Source organism: Schistocerca nitens, chromosome 3 (assembly GCF_023898315.1).
Source record: "Schistocerca nitens isolate TAMUIC-IGC-003100 chromosome 3, iqSchNite1.1, whole genome shotgun sequence".
NCBI lineage: Eukaryota > Metazoa > Arthropoda > Insecta > Orthoptera > Acrididae > Schistocerca > Schistocerca nitens.
Window position 1 is genome coordinate 206005294 of NC_064616.1, and position 21353 is coordinate 206026646.

The 21353-nt window shown below is 48.8% G+C and overlaps 1 protein-coding gene across 2 annotated transcripts in view; it reads right to left on the reverse strand.

Moving 5' to 3' along the window:
• LOC126248152 (ligand of Numb protein X 2-like) overlaps positions 1–21353 on the reverse strand; it is a 462639-nt gene that overhangs the window by 335402 nt on the left and 105884 nt on the right. For both annotated transcript variants that reach the window (XM_049948888.1, XM_049948889.1), the window contains one exon: positions 8310–8402. In XM_049948888.1, the coding sequence (XP_049804845.1) occupies positions 8310–8402 (93 nt within the window). The remainder of the gene's footprint in view (positions 1–8309; positions 8403–21353) is intronic.

The window sequence follows — 21353 nt, forward strand, 5'->3', positions numbered from 1 at the left end:
GCCAGGATACTGCGCCGAGCAAAACCACCAGCTTGCAACCTGAAGAAAGAAGAGGTACAAGCCATTAAGAATCTCAACGCCGACAAGAGTATATTAGTACTGCCGGCCGATAAGGGGAATGCGACCGTCGTAATGAAGACCGAAGATTATGAGCAAAAGATCCGAGACCTATTAGATCCGACGACGTACCGAAAACTAAGCGCAGATCCGACGCAACGTATCACACGGAATACGAATCGATTAATCAAGGCGTCTTCTCTGCCGGCGGACATACAGAGAAACCTGCGCAACACAGAAGCCCTACCACCTCGGCTGTATGGATTACCCAAGATCCATAAGAACAACGTTCCACTGAGACCGATCGTTAGCGCTCCTGGATCACCGACATATAAACTGGCAAAACACTTGGCCTCTCTGCTCCAGCCACACGTGGGGAAGACCGACACATACATTAAGGACTCAGGACATTTCATTGAGAAGCTGAAGAAACTGAAACTTGCACCAAACGACATCCTGGTCAGCTTTGATGTTGTTTCGTTATTTACGAAAGTGCCACTCAGTGACGCTCTGGAGCACATCGGTTCCATTTTTCCGCTAGACATCAGAAATCTCTTCCATGCATGTCTCACCACGAGCTATTTCACGTGGAATGGCGATTTCTACGAACAGCTGGAAGGCGTCGCCATGGGTAGTCCTCTCAGTCCAGTGGTGGCCAACTTCTTCATGGAACAATTCGAAGCACAGGCACTGGACTCGGCGACTTGCAAACCTAAGGTGTGGTACAGGTACGTCGATGATACTTTCGTGGTGTGGAGCCATGGTGAAGAACAGCTCAGTGACTTCCTAAGACTCTTGAACAGCCTCCATGCCAACATAACATTTACCATGGAAGTAGAAAAGGACAAGAAACTGCCATTTCTAGATGTTCTGGTCACAAGGGACGGCGAAGATCTGGGACACAGCGTGTATCGAAAACCGACTCACACGGACCGATACCTGCACAAACTGTCAAACCACCACCCGAGCCAGAAAAGAGGCATGATTAGTACGCTCGTAACGAGAGCAGGACGAATATGTGAGCCGCAACACCTCAAACAAGAAATGCAACACCTGGAAACTGTCCTGAGGAGCAATGGTTACTCCACAAATTATATTAGAAGTGTAACAGAGCCCAACCCTCGGCGAAGCAAGGAACCGGAAAAAGAATTGTCGGGTACGGCCTTTCTGCCATACATTCCCAGAGTGACGGACAGAATCGGCCGTATATTGCGCAAACATGGCGTAAAAGACGATTTTCAAACCGACAAGGAAGATCAAAGAGTGTCTTAGATCGGCGAAGGAGAAAAGAGACCCACTTGCAATGTCGGGAATATACCGCATACCATGCACATGCGGAAAAGTTTATGTCGGAATGACTGGACGATCCATTAACACCAGGATCAAAGAGCATAAGCGACATTGCAGGTTGGGGCAGGTGGAGAAATCGGCCGTGGCAGAGCACGCACTGAATGAGACCGACCATGTAATAAAATTCGCCGACACGGAAGTTCTGGCTGTAGAGAAGCACTATCACACGCGCTTGTTCAGAGAAGCTGTAGAAATACAAAAACACGCGAACAGTTTGAACAAGAAAGAGGAAAGCCTTAAGGTCAACGGATCCTGGCTTCCCGTACTGCAGCGAACGACCGTCGCAGGTAGCAAGAGGAGAACCGCACCGGAAATGACCGCGGAGAAGCCCTCGGACGTTGGCGCGCCAGGTACATATAGCCTGCGCCCGCGAGGGTCACAGGAGGTGCTAACGAAGCGGGAGAAGGTCCAACCCACTCTACTGCGACCACTCCCCCAGTCCGTCCTTTCCCCTCCTACCCCTGAGATGGCGAAATACCAACCTCGTCAACCCAAGGACAAAGCCAACCCCCCAGACACCAACATGGATCCCTCAAGCTGCGCAACACCAGCAACCCCAACCGACCCCACCCCTACCACATCCTCAAATCCCCAAAGACTATCCCTCACCCTACATCTTGACCCCGCACTCCAATTTGACTCCACCCAGGAAAGCCAACTACCAGAAGAGGAAGGTTGGCAAACAGTTCACCGCAGAAAAAAGTTCTCCAGAAAACATACCTCACTGGAAGACATATCCCTCCCCCCCTCCTCCCCCCCCATCAACAACCCCATGCAGAGAGATCCCAGACTCCGACGCAACAGCCTCCCCATTCCCCCCATCCCTTCTCCTATAGCCCTCCGTCCCTACCACCTACTCAACACAACATCATCCCCCACCCACTCCCCAATCCAGGAACCCTTAAAACCCTCTGCTCCCTCCATATACTTCCTAAAGAACCTCCCAGACAATTCCACCAACAAAACCCTATCCCTCACCCTCAGGGAACACCTCCCCTCGTTCCGGAACTTCAATGGCTCCCTCAATGTTTTTAGAGATGGCAGGACGGCCAAGTTAACATCCTATAAAGACTTGGACCCCAATCAACTGCAACAGGAGCTCAGGAAACTCCTGAACTCTAGGGTGACAGTGGAGAGGAAATCCGCTAGGGAAACCGCGCCCCCCCCTCACCAACCGAAACCCCCCACAGTCAGCGTAGTGATCAAGGTTGTCGGCTTTGACATTCTTCCCGAAGATGTCAAAGCCGAACTCCAACGCCAGGGAATCCCAGTCCTGAACGCATGGAGAATCAAATCCAGGAAGACAGGCAACTTTGGCCCCATGATTCGAGTCATCTCGAACAACCAGAGGGACATCGACTTCATGCTCGAACATGGAGTCCACATCTTCTTGTCCCACCACAGAGTAGAACCATCGAACCCACCCAGTCCCCTACCAATTCAGTGTCAAAGATGCCAGCAGTTTAACCACAGGACCGAACAATGCTCCTCACCACCCAAGTGTAGCCGCTGTGGCAAAGACCACCCCCTATCATCCTGTGAACTAGACCCTACCGTCACTCCTACCTGCGCCAACTGCGGTGGCCCACACTCCTCCCGCTCCTTCCGATGCCAAAACCGCCCCCAACAGGCAGAAAGCGACCACCTCCAAGCCCCCCTCCACCTCGCTGACACCCCCGCCATCCAAGGTCCTCACCTTCTCATCGAGGACTTCCTTAAATCCATCACCTTCACCCTTGCCTCCCTCTTCCAAGGCCGGCGGCGAGAGATAATATCTACACTCCGACAGGTGGCCCAAAAGTTCTTCCTCAAAGACCTAAAATACAATCAAGCAGGAAATAACGTCACAACAACAATAGTCAAAACAACATATTCGCAAGCACTAAGAACTTAAACACACATACCAACACCCTCATCCCCCCCCCCCAATCCCATTCATGGCAGTACACCCCAATAGAGAACCCACCAACCTCCTTTTTGTCAACATAGAAGGCATCCACAGCCGCAAAGCCCTCCTCAACGACTGCCTCTGCAGAAACGACATTGACATCCTTGGACTTGCAGAGACCTGGACCAAACCTACCGACAATATGAGACTCAACCGCAACTATGACCACTACGCCAAACACCGACCTGACGGCAGAGGCGGTGTTGCCATATACACCAAGACTACCCTGGCCACCCAAGAAGTCCCACTCCCACCTCAATATCAACATCTAGAGGCAGTCATGATATCCATACCCCGCCCCAGACGTAGACGCCTCATCATAGCCTGCCTATACAACCCACCAAATACACCACTTCCAAGATCCTTCCTCCGCTACCTAACAACCTTTAAAGAATACTTCCTCCTAACTGACCTGAACGCAAGACATGAACTACTAGGAGACACCAGACACAACCAAAATGGAACCGACCTACTTGACTTCCTCACCACCGAAAACGCGACAAGACTTCCTATTAATACCTTCACCTTCATAGGACACAACGGCTGCTCCCTCCCCGATCACATCCTATACAGCCCCTCCCTCTCTGATACCATCACCCAGTACTCAATAGGCGACACCCTCACCAGCCCCCACCTACCCATCCTTTTCAGCACCACTGCCATCAACCCCCCTCCCCCAGCTCCAACATCCCGAACTATAAAACTCCATAGCAAAGCTGACTGGGCAAAGTACAAAGAGACCATTAACAACAACCTACTGGCCCCACTAACCATTACCGACACCGACGACCTTAACCACATCAATGACAGAATAATAGACACCATCAAGACAGCCATCGACGCAGCCATCCCCACCAAAACCATCGCCTCCTTCAAACCGCACCTTCCCCCCGAAATACTCAGACTGATCCGAGAAAAAAGAAAGCTCTACCGCGAAATCAACAAAGACAGAAACCCCGACCTTAAAACAATCTGGAACAGACTAAACAACGAAATTAAGCGACTCACCTCTGAGCACCGACAAAAACAATGGGACGAAACCTGCTCCAAACTTGACTACAGACAAGGACGCAAATTCTGGAACAAGTTCAAGACACTCACGGGACAAAATACTGACAGGACATTCAAACTAAACGCAGACGACTCCCCCACCACCGACCCCACACAAGTAGCAGAAGCCTTCAAAACCATCCTAGAAGACACCCACAAATTCCCACAGGACCCCCTTTTTATCGAGCCATTCCACCACACAGTTACCACAGAACTCCCCCTGCTACTCGTCTCCCCCACCGCCCCCACAGAAGAAGAAATTAAACTGCAGAATGTAATTACCGACAGAGAAATTAAAAAGGCCATTTTCTCAGGCAGAAACTCAGCCCCTGGCGAGAACGGGATACAGCGTCTTCACCTCCGCAACTGTCCCCTCAACACCATCATCCCCCTCCTGTCCCTCCTTTTCAACTTCTGCCTCTCCCACAACACCATCCCCACAGCGTGGAAATCCGCCAAAGTCGTCATGATCCCCAAACCAGGCAAACCTAAATCAGACCCCAAATCCTATCGCCCCATATCCCTCCTTGACGTCCTCCGCAAGACCTTCGAAAGAATAATTACAGACAGACTCACACACTTTACTGACAAGCTCCAACTCATCCCTCACCTCCAGTCCGGTTTCCGAAAACTCCACTCCACCAATGATCCCCTTCTCCGACTCACATCAGACATAACAAGACACCAGAACCTTGGACAGTGCACGCTCGCTATCTTTCTGGATATCGAGCGAGCATTCGACAAAATCTGGCATGACGGACTTTTATACAAACTGCTTAAGACAGGCTTCCCACCGCAGACAGTACGACTAATCAAAACCCTATTAAACGACAGACGCTGCCAAATCCACATCAACCAAACCACCTCATCCCCTTTCCGTCCCGAAGCAGGAGTAGCCCAGGGTGGGATTATCTCCCCCCTGCTCTACTCCCTGTACACCATTGACATCCCCACCCCGACAAGAACCACCGAACAACTCCAATTATACGCAGACGACACAGCATACTGGAATTCAGGACCCTCGATAAACACCATCAACAACCAGACAGCGACCTACCTGACAAAACTAGAAGACTGGATGCGACAATGGCGCATCAAACCCAACCCCACCAAAACCCAACTCATCCTATTTAAACATCGCAACATACACAAAAAGAAAAATCAAAATCCCGACCACATCTCCCTCACGCTGTGGGGCACCCAGCTCCTCCCCTCATCCAACGCAAAATACCTAGGCGTCCACCTTGACAAGTATCTCAACCTAAGCAACCACATCAAGGAGACCCTGAGTAAAGCCCGTCAACGACAACAACTCATACGGCGGGTACAAGGCAAGTTTACAGGCTGCAATGATAAGACAGCTGTAAACACCTATAAAACCTTTGTCCGCCCACTATTTGAATATGCGGCAGCGCCTCTCGCCTGCATCTCCAAGACCCAAGCAGAAAGAATCTTTCGCACCGAAAGGCGAATACTTCGCAGCATACTACGACTCCCACCCTCCACCCCCAGACAAGAGGTCTTTGAGGAAGCAAAAGTCACCCCTGTCCAAACAAGATTAGCCATCCTGAGAGCCCGCTATGGGAAAACCACCCTCACCTCCCGACCTGACCTACACACAATATACACCCACAGACCCAGACACAGAAACAAACCCAAACACAAATACACTTACCCACCAAGAACAATCATAAACAACACCCTCCACACCTTCCCTGACACTATACACCAACACGAACACGCAAGACAATTACACATACAGAACAACGACACTCCTACCCCCCCACACCTCCAGGCATTGAACCCCGACCGCCCGCCACCATAAACCTTACCGAATCGATAGCAACAATACGGCACATAAACACGCCTCCACTGTCGCCCTGACTTTTGTATTCTTTTGTATTTTTGTTTTTATTTTTCTATTTTCATTTCTACTACTAGCTCCATCTCCAATTCTATTTGACTTCTACAACTTAAAAATTGTAAAAATTGTAATTAGTCTGTAAGATAACAAAACAATGTAACTAGTCTGTAAGATAACAAAACAATTGTAAACTGCCAAACACTGTTTTGGGTAAACAGTAATTAGTATGTAAGTTAGCAATAAGTACAAAATAAATAAAGAAAAGGAAAAAATGTAATACCCTCATCTCTGGCCCCAATAGAGCAACAAGCTCTCCAGCGGCCCATCCGCCTCCCTTCAGGAGCGGAAATGAATAGTTAAAAAAAAAAAAAAAAAAAAAAAAAAAAAAAAAAAAAAAAAAGCTCGGCTCCAGTTCACCACCGGCAATGGAGGGTGAAGCTTTGACAATGCCAGCCACTCGTGCTGGCGAAACGTCAGAAAAATCATTAGATGAACGTCGGCCGAAGAACCCGAGACAGAAGCCAATAGGCAGTTTGTCAACAAGTGGCCACGAAAGCCTCAACAATTTTGAATTAGCTACACCTTTCAGCTACTTCTCTACGTAGTCGCCGTTCTGACTTAGACTTTTGTCATAGCGTTGTACCAACTTTTCAATAGCCTCATCATAGAAGGCAGCCGCCAGTGCTTTCCGCCAATTCTCCACGCTGCCCTACACCTCGTTGTCTGTGTCAAAATGTTGTCTTCAAAGACAGCGGTTCATGTGACCAGAGATGAAACTCAGGGGGAGACAATTGCGGACTGTATTGTGGGTAATCTCACATTTCCATTTGAAAACGATGCAGGAGCATCTTCATTGCCCCTGCAGAATGCGGCTGAGAATTGTCTTGAAGAAGAAACAGCACGACAGTTATGTAATGTTAGCTGCATAGCTTCAGGCGAAATTTCTCACCAGGCCCTCGTACTTGGCGGCAGACACTATTTTCTAGACATCTTTACGTACTCACTGCGAGCTCAGAAATGAGAAGAGCGACGTGATGCTAACTGGGGTTATACTAGAGACACTACCCAACACATCTGTGCAAGCTTTATCGGATTTTCATAGTCGTTTCCATTTCGCGACCGATCGGAGCTTACTTTCTGAACGCCCCTCGTACATATCGAGCCGCCATTAACCTCGATAACGGCGTTTGCGTAGAGGACCAGCGACCTAGTGTAGCAAAAATGTCATTCAACCGAACAGCCGGCACGTTTCCATTGATCGACAGCCGAATCTGGATGGACCCGTGCGCACTGCAATCGTAACTCACGATGTCGTTGGGTCAACATGTGAACATGTAGGGGTGGGCAGCTGCGGAGCCTATGCTCAACATTGTATGACAAACGGTGTGCTCCGAAACACTTGTGCGTGCACCAGTATTGTGCCCAGTCGGCAAAGATGCCACACATCACAACCATCCTACTTTACAGAGCAGACAAGCCTCCTCAACCCACGTTCTGTGAAGAGTCGTGTACGTCCAACCATTTAGCCTGTAGTGGTAGTTTCACTGTCCTACCTGTTTCCGTAGATGCTCACGACAGTAGCACATGAACATTTGACCAGCTTCGCCGTTTTCGAAAGTCGTTTACCTCAATGGATCTGCAACCCATGTCTTTGCTGGGGTGATTCCCCATTCCCGTCTGCTCCGCTTACAAATTTTTGTAACCGCGTCACGTGTTCGCAACTCCATCAGACGGCATCCAACGTCGCCGTGGGCAGCAGTGATAATGTTTTGCGTTATCAGTGTAGTTCCCCATACAACATATTGGCAACACACAGCTTGGCTGCTATGAAAGAACATCCCAAGAACTGACAACATGGAATTATATGAAAACAATTTCTGTCTGTCTCATGTCATTTGAGATTCTCGAACATGAATTGGAAGTAAAATTACACGTATCAAAAATGTTTTGTGAAAAAAACTAAAGATACCAATGAATGATGGCAATGATACCAGTGATAACAATGAAAGAACATTGACTAATGTAGCACAAGGAACGTACCTTTTTTTAAGATGATCCTGGAGGTCGCCTCTTGAGAGCACTTTATCACAAACATCTGTGTTGGGACACTTGACGGATAACTTTTCTAACAATCTGAAAGAAAGAAAACACATCTTCACAAATATGTTACTACGTTCATCTACGTATTATATTAAATATACAGGGGGACCCAGAGGAAATGGTAAATATTCAGCAAAGATCGTTCGAAGCAAGCAAGTCTAGTAAACACGGTCTCTAAAATGCATACCGTAACAGCTGTGGAAACTTCATCGTAGATACTGTTAAACAAATCTCTTCTACTGCAAGCTCTTTGCTTTCCATATTTTGAGGGGATACAGTACGAAGAAAAACAAGATAAAACTGTATAGTAAACATGGGGGGGGGGGTTGTATGACGGTGGGGCGGGGTAGGGGGGCAGGTGGGTTGGCGTGGGGGATGGTGGCGGAGGGGCTGGTGGAGTGGGGGGGGAGGGGGGAAGGGGAGAATAAAGGATTGATGACCGTCGTCGTTTGGTCTCCAAACACGTACTCAGCACCAACATCTTAAGGTAAGTATTTTAGCACCCACGCTTACTGGACTTTTTTCTTTGTTTTGGTCCATATAACCACCTCTCAGAATATAGACAGCACAGTGCTTACAGTAGAAGCGATTTTTTTCACAGTATCGAAGATGACGTAGTGCTTATAGCTCTGAAGTTATGCATTTTAGAGCTCATGTTTACTACACTTTTTTGCTTCGAATGAGCGTTCCTGTCATACCCTGAACATTGACCTTTCCTCCTGGAACACACACTATAAAGTGTATGACAACTGACAACGTCCGTGGCAGAATGATAAGTTCAAATGGCTCTGAGCACTACGGGACTTACTTCTGAGGTCATCAATCCCCGAGAACTTAGAACTACTTAAACCTAACTAACCTAAGGACATCAACCACACACATGGCCGAGGCAGGATTCGAACCTGCGATCGTAGCGGTCCCGCGGTTCCAGACTGTAGCGCCTAGAACCGCTCGGCCACCCCGTCCGGCGAATGATAAGTAAAACACAGATGTACTGAGCAGAAATACGCTGAGAGCGCCGATAATGAGCTGGCAATCGATGACAATCATAAAATATTTATGAATATGTATCTCGAGTGGGGCCTAGGTGGTCTGGAACCGAGCGACCGCTACGGTCGCAGGTTCGAATCCTGCCTCGGGCATGGATGTGTGTGATGTCCTTAGGTTAGTTAGGTTTAATTAGTTCTAAGTTCTAGGCGACTGATAACCTTAGAAGTTAAGTCGCATAGTGCTCAGAGCCATTTGAACCATTTTTTTGGCCTAGGTGGAACAGCCAACATGGATTTTCAGTTGCCCAATATTGCATGCTATGCAAATTAACATTTCCATGGGTCGTAAATGTAGCCTCGGCAGTAAATAAAATCAAATTACTATATGTCTCATCCCTCTGAATCTGAAGTTGAGCCCATCGGCAGAATTCAATGCGCATATCGACTTGTTCTTCGAAGGAATACATCATTCACATTCGGTTGATTCGACGATACTAGGCTTACCGTTCCTATTAGTGCTGTATTGCGAAACCATTGAACGGTGTTAACATATCAATGGCATGTTAGATATGCCATATTCGGCGAATATTTACTATTTGCACGATATACGAGAAAGAATTGTCAGAGCATGTGCTTCGATAAGTGCTGATGTCATAAGGAATACCACTCAATCCATGATAAGAAGATTGCAGCACTGCACTGATACCAACGGTCATCACTTCGAACGCCTTCTGTAAATGGACGTTCATGCCACGTTTTTTACCTTCGGTGACCTTCAAATACCTTAGTGTTACACATCATTGGATTCGTCTCGATAGCCGCTATCAAAAAATAAGTACCAAACTGCAGTACCCCATTAAAAAAAAAAAATTGACCTTCATACCTCTGACGTGACACCACCTAGCAAAAAGAAACCGTCATATTATGGCCCCCATTCTCCCATGCTACATTTGTCTCTCAAACTTTTTAGCTACTATCACACTTTCGGAGTTATTCTTGGTGGCAATAGTTAGTGACTCACCCTGTATAAGAGTATTTATAGCGAACAAAGATGCCACACAGATTCGAAGAATTCTAAGGAGTGCTCATTAAAGACCGAAAGAGGTACCCTACATCATCATCATCATCATCATCATCATCATCATCATCATCATCATCATCTTTCGAGCAATTCCTCAGTATTGTTCGTCAGTCTACTGACGATTTTATGTATCGAAGTAGCACTTTCTGCCACTGAAGCACACCAAACCGTACTAAAAACGACGCGTTTTTGAGAGATTTTTAATGTGGTGTATTACTGAAATCGCACATTTTTGTAATAAGCGAAAACCACGAAATATAGCACGCTAGTTTCGGAAGTACTAAAATCGAGATGGCGGTTTCTCGATTTGCTTCTATCAGCCAATCGTAGCACAGACACGTGGTCTCATCAGCGAATCATAGCATCGAGGAGGGTACAGGACATGTCATCTAGTCAGCCAATCACAAAATCTCTTTTCCGTCGTTCTAACAGGCAAATGCGTCCAAAAATATTACGCGTACTATGTGGAAACAGACACAGTCTATGATAGTTATGAAACTAACACTGCCAAATCAATAGTAACACGGCCGCGCCCGCTTTGAAGCGGGACTCAGACCCCAAGAAAGAGAGTACGTTTGCTCACTCTATAAATATTTTGAAGGAGGACAAAGACTTAGTGGCTAATAAGCGTGTGGAAAGTCAAAACTATAGAACACGAAGACAGAGAGGAGTTAAAAAACGACTATACGTCAATCCCTATTGACATAATAGAAGACAGCTAAAAGCAGGCATGTGGAAAAAGGTCTAAAAAAGACACCATACTGAAACGGAGGTCAGAAACTATAAATTAAATGAATTGATAATTAAATCTAGACCCTAAGCTGCCGACAAGCGTTGGTATACATCAACAGGGATAGTTGAAAATATGTGTCCCGACCGGGACACGAACTCGGGATCTCCTGCTTACATGGCAGACGCTCTGTCCACTGAGCCACCGACCGCACAGAGGATAGTGCGAGTGCAGGGATTTATCCCTTGCATGCTCCCCGTGAGACCCACATTCCCAACTTAATGTCCACACACTACATTCGTAGTGCCCCTGCTCATTACAGTCATTACTCGCGGCAAACTATCTTACCGAGTCTCGTAAGAGTTCGGGCAATGCGTGTGCATCCGCACAGAAGAAGGTCAATGGCCAGTTAGCCTTAACTCTGACATGTGACATGTCCGAAAGAACGGATACCATCTTCATATAAAAATTAAATGTCCGTCGCCATATTCCTTTGGTGGATAAGAAGTAAAATGCGGTCGACATCCCGTGCGTCATTGTCTAAAATGGCCGATAACTCACGGTAAACCCAAGCGGGAACGTAAACGGTTAAAAAATGGGCATTACATCAGGAAGTGGCGGACAGTTAAAACTTGGGAGCAATGTGTACAAAGTTGTGGGATAGCGCCACTCATCAAATGACGATGGCTAAAAAGACAGTACCCAATACGCAGCCTAGCAGGAGGACCGAGAGGGGATCGTCCAAGCCGCTGGGAGAGTCTTAATAAGCCTCAGATTATTCCTGTCAAGGGAGGGCCATTGCCAATCCAAAGGGACACCACCTCCTGACAGACGGTTACACAGAGATCATCGGAGGAACAGAGGAACTCGCGAACTCAGGTACGAGGACTGCAGGCTTGGCAGCAGCGTCAGCAGCCAGGTTTCCTAGCAGAATGGCATGACCACGAACCCACAAAAACATCACACTGGCTCCACCAAGAGTGAGCAAGTGACAGTTTTCCTAGACCCACTGCACTGTGTGTTGCGCAGAGTACAGCGCACATAAACTTTGAAGAGCGCTGAGTGAGTTTGAACAGAGGATACAATTGAAATGGCTGCGTCGCCGTATGTACTACATGGCCTGATACAGGGCGAAGAGCTCGGCTGTAAATACTGAGCAGTTTGCCGGAAGATGATATCGAAAACCATGGGTGCCAATGACGAAGGCACACCCGACCCTATTGTCAGTCAGTCCGAGAGCCATCAGCGTATACAAAGGTACTATTGCGAAGGTCATGAAACTGAAGGCGATAGACCGAGGCTGGAGTAGTGTCCTTAGGTAGCGAATGAAGGCCAAAGTTAATGGGCCGTTTCATGAAGCCAAAGGTGGTGAAGGGTTCCCACTTACTGGGAAAGTTGCAGGTGGTGTGAAGTTAAACCGCCGTAGCAAGTGCCAAAAGTGGACTCTAGGACGTAAACGAGATGATGGCCGTGACCCATACTGGCGATCGAAGGAATCATCGAAGGAGGAGGCCACGCATGGCAGACAAACGGCACGCATGGCAGACAAACGGCACGCATACCTGGTGAGGAGAAAGTCACGACAGTAGGACAGTGGCAGTTCAGCAGCTTCAGCATACAGACTCTCAACCACGTTAGTGTAATGGGCGCACATGGCCAAACGGATACCACGATGGTGGATAGTGTTGAGACGACGAAAGAGGGATGGATGTGCAGACGCATAAACAAAGCACCCATAGTCGAGTTTCGAATGGACAAGGGACCGGTATAAAGGGAGGAGGGTGGTTCGATCAGCACCCCAGGAAGTAACACTGACGATATGTAGGACATTCAGGAACCGAGTACAGTGGGCTCCCAGATACGACACATGGGATGACCAAGAGACTTTCCTATCGAGCATAACCACACGAATTTCGTAGTTTCAACGAACGGAAGGGCAACAGGCCCAACATGTGGGAGAAACCATTTGCGCCGCCAGAAATTTATACAGACGGTTTTGTCGGTGGAAAAGCGAAAGCCGTTGTCGATGCTCCAGGAGTAAATACGATCAAGACAGCGCTGAATGCGCCGCTCAGTGAGACAGGTCCGTGGACAACTGCAACAGATGGCAAAATCGTCAACAAAAAGGGAGTCGGAGATGCCCGGCGGGAGACAGGCCACCATAGGGTTAACGGCGATAACAAACAGGACGACGCTCAGGACGGAACCCTGAGGCACACTGGCTTCCTGGATAAATGTTCCGACAAGACAGAGCCCACACGCACCTTGGAAACCCGGTCTTTTAAAAATGCCTGAAGGAAAGAGGGCAGACGCCCACGGAAGCTCCACGTGTAAATAGTACGGAGGATACCAGTTCTCCAGCAGGTGTCGTAGGCCTTCTCCAAAGCGAAAAACACGACCACAGTCTGGGAGTTCCACAGAAAACCATTCATGACATGGGTGGACAAAGTAACGCGATGGTCAACTGCATAACGCCGCGCTCTAAATCCACACTGGGCATTCGCTAGTAAATTGCGAGACTCAGGCCACCACACCAGCCGGGCATGTATCGTATGTTCCATCACCTTGCAAACGCAGCTGGTAAGAGCGATGGGGCAGTAGCTAGTAGGAAAGTTTTTGTCCTTACCGGGCTTAGGTATGGGGCTTCACGCCAGCGTCCGGGAAATAAGCCCTCCGCCGAGATGCGGTTGTACGTGTTAAGCAGAAAGTGCTTTCCCGCAAGCGAAAGGTGCTGCAACACTTGAATGTGGACGGCGTCTGACCCTGTGGCGGAGGATCGGGATGAACTGGCAGCATGATCTAGCTCACTCATAGTAAAGGCGGCATTGTAGCGTTCAAAAAATGGTTCAAATGGCTATGAGCACTATGGGACTTAACTTCTGAGGTCATCAGTCCCCTAGAACTTAGAACTACTTAAACCTAACTAACCTAAGGACATCACACACACCCATGCCCGAGGCAGGATTCGAACCTGCGACCGTGGCGGTCGCGCGGTTCCAGACTGTAGCGCCTAGAACCGCTCGGCCACTCCGGCCGGCTTGTAGCGTTCACGATTCAAAGAAGAGATGGATATCGCCCGAGCCGCCTCTGCTCGTTTCCGATGGAAGAAGAAAGGGTGATAGTGGGAAGAACACGAAATATCCGCAAAATGGCGACTCAAGGTGTTGGAGATAGCAATAGGGTCCACGATGACATCGTCAGCTACTGTCAGGCCGGAAATTGGGGAATGTATCTTGGTCCCAGAGAGCCGTCGAAGCCGCGCGGTGTAAGGCGCCTTGTCACGGTCCGCGCGGCTGCCCCTGTTGGGGGTTCGAGTCCTCCCTCGGGAATGCGTGTGTGTGTTGTCCTTAGCGTAAGTAAGTTTAACTTAGATTAAGCAGTGCGTAAGTTTAGGGCAGATGACCTCAGCAGTTTGGTCCCGTAAGGCCTTACCACAAAATAAAATCAATCAAGAGCCGTCGGAGATTGGCCCATACGACAAACGAAGGTGTGGAACTGTTAAAAGAACTAATGAATGAAATCCAGCAAGCTATTTTGCTATCCTGAAGAACGCGACGACGCTTTGCACGGATCTGTTTATAATGAATGCAGTTTGCCATCGAAGGATGGCGGTTAAAACGCGGAGAGCACGTCTCCGTGCGCGAATTGCGTCGCGGCGTGTCTCGGTCCACCAAGGGACAGGCAAACGACGTGGTAAAGAGTAAGTGCGGGGAATGGAACGTTCTGAAGCAGTCAAAATGGCTCAAATGGCTCTGAGCACTACGGGACTCAACATCTTAGGTCATAAGTCCCCTAGAACTTAGAACTACTTAAACCTAACTAACCTAAGGACATCACACACACCCATGCCCGAGGCAGGATTCGAACCTGCGACCGTAGCAGTCCCGCGGTTCCGGACTGCAGCGCCAGAACCGCTAGACCACCGCGGCCGGCGTTCTGAAGCAGTAAGGACAACGTTTGTGAGATAATCCACCTGGTAATCACAACTGGGGACATCTTGTTCTCCAAAGGTCGCCAGGGAGGAGTAAAGCTCCCAGTCAGCCTTAGGAAGCTGCCATTTGGGCGTGCACGCGGATGGGGTAGTAGGAGTCAGCAAACGGATAGCACACGGGAAATGGTCGCTCGAGTAGGTGTCAGAAAGGACGGACCACTTAAGACGAGGGGCAAGCTGGGCAGTGCACAAGGATAGGTCCAGCTGGGAATAGGTGTTGAGGAGTCGGAAAGGAAAGTGTGTGCTCCACTGTTAAGGCAGAAGAGGTTAAGTTGGTTAAGAAGCTCAGCCAAGAGGGCACCTCTCTGACAGGTCCTGGGAGAACCCCAAAGGGGATGATGTGCATTAAAGTCCCCGAGTAGAAAAACGGGGGAGGTAGATGCCCAGTAAGCTGAAGGAAGTCAGCTCTGGTGACAGTGAATGACAGAGGGACATAAATCGTACAGAGGGAAAAAGTCATGTGGGGAAGGAAAAGGCGAACTGCAACAGCTTGAAAATTGGTAGTCAGGCAGGTGGGTTGACTATGAAAGTCATCCCGTACGAGCAGCATGAAGCCCCCATGAGATGAAATGCTGACCTAAGGGAGAAGGTGCAAACGAACCGGTAAGAAATGTAAAAGGTCAAAGCAGTCGTGAGGGCGCAATTTCGTTTCCTGAAGGCAGAGTACAAGAGGACGCTGCAATGCTAAAAACAACCGTAAATCCTCTTTGTGGGACCGAAGGCCGCGAACATTCCACTGGAGGAGTGTCATGGTGAGTAAGAGAGGTAGGGGCGTCACCTCGGCGGCTACCGAGTGACAGCCTGTGGAGAGTCACTACTACAGGGCACAGAAGCAGGAGGATCCTGCTCCATGGGGTCTGCAGAAGCATCAGCTTGCTTGTGCGATCGGTCTGTGGAGTCCAACGCTGAAAAACGGTGGACTCCACAGAGTCTGGCCGGGCTAAGGTATCATGTGGCAACACCATCGAAGAGGATCTTCGAGTTGGTGAAGGAGAAGACCATTTGCCTTGCCGGTTCTAGGTGCTTCAGTCCGGAACTGCGCTGCTGCTACAGTCGCAGGTTCGAATCCTGCCATGGGCATGGATGTGTGTGATGTATTTAGGTTAGTTAGGTTTAAGTAGTTCTAAGTCTAGGGGACTGATGACCTCAGATGTTAAGTCCCATAGTGCTTAGAGTCATTTGAACCATTTGCCTTTGGTGGACTTCTTTGAGCCTTTCCGGTTAAAGGAAGACTTGGGTGTTGTTTGGCTGGAGGGATGGAGGAAGTCTTCACGGGAGCACTCCTCCTGTCCTTTCTGGCCTACCGGCCGTGTAGCTGGTGGCTTCGCTCCTTGAGGCGCGAGTTTCACGGCTTGTTGCACAGCTGGACGAGGAGATGGCGATGATACCTTGACACTGGGCGATTTTACAACCTCAGAGCTGAATTGGAGGTCGTATGTCTGCATGTCAATGTCCTTCATGGAACGAGGGGTAACAAGAACACAACTATGGGTACCAGACGGGAGAACGCAGGGTTTGCAACTAGCCAGCATCTTGCGAGTGACTGGGTAAGGCACTTTTCCTTCACCCAGCTCTCTTGAACAGACCGCACATCAAGATACGCAGGACAATCCCGCGAGTAGGAGGCACGGCCGCCATTGCAGATGATACAGTGGGGAGAAGGAGGTGGACAATCGCCCTCGTGCGCATCCCTACCACAGGTGACACATTTGGCTGGGTGTCAACAAGACGTTGTAGTGGGGTTGAAACGATGACACTGGAAACAGCGCATCAGGTTCGTAATGTACGGCCGGACTGTGATAATTTAATAGCATGCTTTGAGCCTGGACGGAAGCACCAATCTATCACAGATGGGAGAGTGCGGGTGGGCACTAAGGAGGAATCTACATTTTTCATTACACGATGGATGGCAGTGACACCCTGATCAGAGAGGTAAGATAGGATTTCGGCCTCAGTTAGACCGTCGAGCAGTCTGGTGTAAATTACACCACGGGAAGAAATCAAAGCTCTATGGGCCTCGACACAACCAGGATAACCTTGGACAAGTGAGGCAGCAAGCAGTTGTCGTGCTTGAGACTCAGAAGTGGTCTCCAAAAGCAAAGTGCCATTCTGTAAACGAGAGCACGATTTCACACAGCCAGCAATTGCATCGACACCTTTCGGAACAATAAACGGATTTACTGTGGCGTAGGACTGACCGTCTTCAGTACGTGTGACGATGAGGAACTGTGGTGCAGCGGGAAGGGTCTTTGAATCATTAGCCCAGTTACGTCTACGTTTTGTAGACGTTGAGTGGGAAGATGATTGACTCACTGAGTGTATACTCCCCATGATTGCCAGCGTCTCTGCGCGCTCCTTCCAACTGGGGGCTCCCTTCACAAGGGGGTGCACCTACTTTAGGTGATTGTTCACATCTCACGTCACACCTCTCGAACACCTGACAGAGGGACCAATCGGCAATTTTGGAAGGTTACAGCTCAGGCAGTCACCCCTCCCCGGGCCAGGCCTGTACCACGGGGTAGGCTGGGAATTACACGTTACCCAGTCACATGTTACGCGTCGGACGTATGGGCCGGCCTCCACAAGCGCACAGGAAGGAAGAAGAAAAAAGAGGATCCTCAAACGCCGAATCGGAGAAATGAGAGGAGAAGGGAAACAAAGGAAGGAAAAGAGAGCAAAAAACAAAGGTGAGACTATTCGTACATCAGCGACAGAATGCAGAACATTATTAATAATACCCCAGACATGTCCTCCAAGGGAGGAGAAAAAGAATAACAAAAGGATAGACATGCAGCACGGAAGGGAAAAATAATGCTGCAAAGGTTGGGGCCCCGTGGTAGCCCAGCACGAACCCGCCAAAGAGTGGCGAGCCCCCTGGGGGGAGGGCTGGAGGGAATTGATACCATGTATCATGCACGGCTGTCCACAAATCCGTAAGAGAACGAGAGGGTGGAGATCTCTTCTGAACAGCACGTTGCTCAGTAATGTTCATTTCTGGGGAGTTTGATGGCCAGCGGAAGTGTGTAAACTCAGAAGTGTGTTCCTGAAGCCACTCTGTAGCAATTCTGGACATGTGGCGTGTCGCATTGACCTGCTGGAATTGCCCAAGTCTGTCAGGATGCACAATGGACATGAATAGATACACGTGATAAGACAAGATGCTTACATACGTGTCACCTGTCAGAATCGTATCTAGACATATCAGGGGTCCCATATCACTACAACTGTACACGTCCCACACCATTACAGAGCCTCCACCGGTTTGAACAGTCCCCTGCTGACATGCTGAGTCCATGGATCCATGAGGTTGTCTCCATACCGTCCATCCGGTCGATACAATTTGAAATGAGACTCGTCCGACCAAGCAACGTGTTTCCAATCATCAACAGTCCAATGTCGCGGTGTTGACGGGCCCAGGCGAGGCGTAAAGCATTGTGTCATGCAGTCGTGAAGGGTACACACGTGGGTCTTAGGCTCCGAAAGCCCATATCGATGATGTTTCGTTGAATGGTTGCACGCTGACACTTGCTGATGGCCCAGCATTGAAATCTGCAGCAATGTGCAGAAGGGTTGCACTTCTGTCACGTTGAACGATTGTCTTCAGTCGTCGTTGGTCTCGTTCTTGCAGGATCTTTTTCCGGCCGAAGTGATGTCGGAGATTTGATGTTTTACCGGATTCCTGAATTCCCAGTACATTCGTGAAATAGTCGTACGGGAAAATCCTCATTTCATCGCTACCTCGGAGGTGTTATTCAAAAAATGGTTCAAATGGCTCTGTGCACTATGGACTTAACATCTGTGGGCATCAGTCCCCTAGAACTTAGAACTACTTAAACCTAACTAACCTAAGGACATCACACACATCCATGCCCGAGGCAGGATTCGAACCTGCGACCGTAGCGGTCACGCGGTCCCAGACTGAAGCGCCTAGAACCGCACGGCCACACCGGCCGACAGGAGATGGTGTATCCCATCGTTCGTGGCCGACTATAACACCACGTCAAACTCAGTTAACTCTTGATAACCTGCCATTGGGGCAGCAGTAACCGATCTAACAACTGCGTCAGACCTTTGTTGTCTTATATAGGCGTTGCCGACCGCAGCGCCGTATTCTGCCTGTTTACATATCTCTGTATTTGAATACACATGCCTATACCAGTTTCTTTGGCGCTTCCGTGTAACTGGCCAGCTTCTAGCATAACTTCAAGGAAGACGCAGTTGACCTAGAAGGTGACGAGAAGCCAACCTTATTTTTCGGTCTGCCGTGATCTAATGCCTTAAAAGTACATTGTACTCTGCAGGATAACGATGAAGAGGTACGTAATTTCATTTCATCTCTTGCGAGGTTTGAGTGTTGATATAAATGTTTTTTCAGTACCGAAAACCTCTGAAACAAGCTATCGGTGCCTGTATAGGCCAGAAAATCGACTTCAGTATGCGCATAAAACTGCAACGTTCATGACGTTTAAATACCGCACATCAAGGAAGCTAACCGACGAAAAACAATTGTGTTCACCATACGGCCCGAAAGATGTGTGCTGAAGGTAACTTGCTAAGGTTTTACTGTAATTATGTGCTGATTAACTAATGGTATGATTCCAACTTTATTCTGAAAACATTAATTTGAACAGATAGGTTTTCAGTGCATGTTCCCATTCACAACAGCCAAGAGGCATATCCAGGACATCATAAAAAGACGAAATTTAATGACTGGGCAAATGGTTCTCCTCTCCTACATGATGAAATGAGTGAATACTTACAAGAAAACTTATGAGCAATGATAATACTCTACAATGGTGAAAAATAACTCCCAACGGCTTCCTTCGCGTGCTTGTGTAGCAAGAAAAATATTAATATACTTACCACGGGTATCTTCAGCAGGAAAGTCTTTAGTTACGTGGGAAATATAATTAGTGGAAAACGATCACTTGTTTAACGCAGAAAGACTTCACTATCTAGTCGTAATTCACTCAAACTCTAGACAGTACACCACACATTAAGAATAGAGTCAGCCATAATACTTCACGATAAAAAACCATAAACAGTAAATAGGAAAATATTTTGTATTTAAGTGCACTGTTTTCTTTGTTGTGCTTTTCGGAGAGGATTTCCGAGGTAGAAAATAACAAGATATTATACATATAATTCACTTTCGTTTGAGATTAAGATTTTTGATTTTAATCCTCTCAAATGACATTCATTATTGCTCAAAAACCATTTTCAGTCACTTATGTTTGCTAAATTAGTGAAATGTTTTTACGAAGATCTGGTCTGGCTTAAATAACTCGTTTAGTGGAACTGAAGGATATTTTGGAAATACACTCCTGGAAATGGAAAAAAGAACACATTGACACCGGTGTGTCAGACCCACCATACTTGCTCCGGACACTGCGAGAGGGCTGTACAAGCAATGATCACACGCACGGCACAGCGGACACACCAGGAACCGCGGTGTTGGCCGTCGAATGGCGCTAGCTGCGCAGCATTTGTGCACCGCCGCCGTCAGTGTCAGCCAGTTTGCCGTGGCATACGGAGCTCCATCGCAGTCTTTAACACTGGTAGCATGCCGCGACAGCGTGGACGTGAACCGTATGTGCAGTTGACGGACTTTGAGCGAGGGCGTATAGTGGGCATGCGGGAGGCCGGGTGGACGTACCGCCGAATTGCTCAATACGTGGGGCGCGAGGTCTCCACAGTACATCGATGTTGTCGCCAGTGGTCGGCGGAAGGTGCACGTGCCCGTCGACCTGGGACCGGACCGCAGCGACGCACGGATGCACGCCAAGACCGTAGGATCCTACGCAGTGCCGTAGGGGACCGCACCGCCACTTCCCAGCAAATTAGGGACACTGTTGCTCCTGGGGTATCGGCGAGGACCATTCGCAACCGTCTCCATGAACCTGGGCTACGGTCCCGCACACCGTTAGGCCGTCTTCCGCTCACGCCCCAACATCGTGTAGCCCGCCTCCAGTGGTGTCGCGACAGGCGTGAATGGAGGGACGAATGGAGACGTGTCGTCTTCAGCGATGAGAGTCGCTTCTGCCTTGGTGCCAATGATGGTCGTATGCGTGTTTGGCGCCGTGCAGGTGAGCGCCACAATCAGGACTGCATACGACCGAGGCACACAGGGCCAACACCTGGCATCATGGTGTGGGGAGCGATCTCCTACACTGGCCGTACACCACTGGTGATC